The following is a 1,202-nucleotide window of genomic DNA, read 5'->3' on the forward strand; positions in this document are numbered from 1 at the left end:
TTGCTCTGTTCATAGCGCACCTTCGTGATATCTTCCTCCCTCTCATCGTTTTTGTGATGCCGTGCCCATCTCCACTACCGGAATAGTCGAACTCGCTGAAGGAAAATAATCGGATTCCGTCCATCTCGTCCACACGTTTCTCAGCGTATCCTTGTGGAAGGAAGATTCCCAGCAGCTAGCAAGCAAGGACCCAGAACGTCCGTACAGCCTCTAGTGTAGTCCTCCTGGCTTTCTTCTTCACAATAATTGTTCTCTCGACATCCACACAAACTAACCAAAAAGATTGACAATGGAGGCGACCACGCTGATGAGCATTGACAAGTCCCGGAATAGCCAAGCCAAAGCACGAGGTCCCTCCCTCCGAAGTCCAAACCAGGCCCATCCTTGGAAAGCATGAGGCCTCAGGTACTGCTCGTCGCATTCGTTGTCCTCGCAGAGCTGTTCCTCTCCCACAGCCAAGGTGACGCCGGGATTCTTCTTTCTTTGTTCATCCATTTCACTGTGTCAAAATCGCTTCTGTTTTGCTCCTCCTCGAGTAAGTCAGTATAGCAGCTTACTGATGCTTGTTTGCTGCCTGCAGTGGCGAACCCATGGCCGTCCTGCGACAACTGCGACTCGTGCACCAAGTCCAATCCACCTGGGTGCAAACGTTGGAATTACTTAAGGTCTGGTTTTTTTTATCATCGACCAAGTGCAAGAGCTGTGTCATGTCCACCATCGGGCCACAACAGCTTCCAGTGCACGACCGCATCAGCGACTTCTGCGAGAGCTGCTGCACGCCGGCCGCTCAGAGCTTTAGCTCCCTTTGCATCTGGATTGATGCGGAGAAGAAATGAGCGTTACAATAAGCGCACAAGAGCATAGTCTATGCTCAAAATCTTCTCAGTTGAACCTGTTGTGTAGTTTGTTAAAAAAAGCCAATCCCTATGTAAGTTTGGTGTTAAAAGTTTCTGTATCGTGTTCACGCACATGATAACTTGTCATGAAAAGAACTATGGATTTTTGGAGATGATTTAACTGGTTTAGGAGGTACTCCCTCTGTAAACTTATATAAGAGCACTTAGATCACTACATTAGTTTACAGAGGGAGTACTATTTTCCAGTTGACAAAGTCTACATACAGGAAAAATCTCACAAAAAATAGTAATTAAAACCCACTATGGAAGTAAGGAATTCATGTATTTAACCTCACGTTTACCCCT

At 46.6% G+C, this 1,202-nt stretch overlaps 1 protein-coding gene across 1 annotated transcript; it reads left to right on the plus strand.

The window, feature by feature from the left end:
• The first annotated feature begins 266 nt into the window (after positions 1 to 266).
• Positions 267 to 968, plus strand: LOC123162526 (uncharacterized). Its single transcript, XM_044580307.1, has 2 exons — positions 267 to 460; positions 581 to 968. The coding sequence occupies exons 1-2, from the start codon at positions 394 to 396 to the stop codon at positions 862 to 864; spliced, it is 351 nt and encodes a 116-aa protein (XP_044436242.1). The 5' UTR covers positions 267 to 393; the 3' UTR covers positions 865 to 968.
• The last annotated feature ends 234 nt before the right edge of the window (positions 969 to 1,202 follow it).

Source organism: Triticum aestivum, chromosome 1D (assembly GCF_018294505.1).
Source record: "Triticum aestivum cultivar Chinese Spring chromosome 1D, IWGSC CS RefSeq v2.1, whole genome shotgun sequence".
NCBI classification, from domain to species: domain Eukaryota; kingdom Viridiplantae; phylum Streptophyta; class Magnoliopsida; order Poales; family Poaceae; genus Triticum; species Triticum aestivum.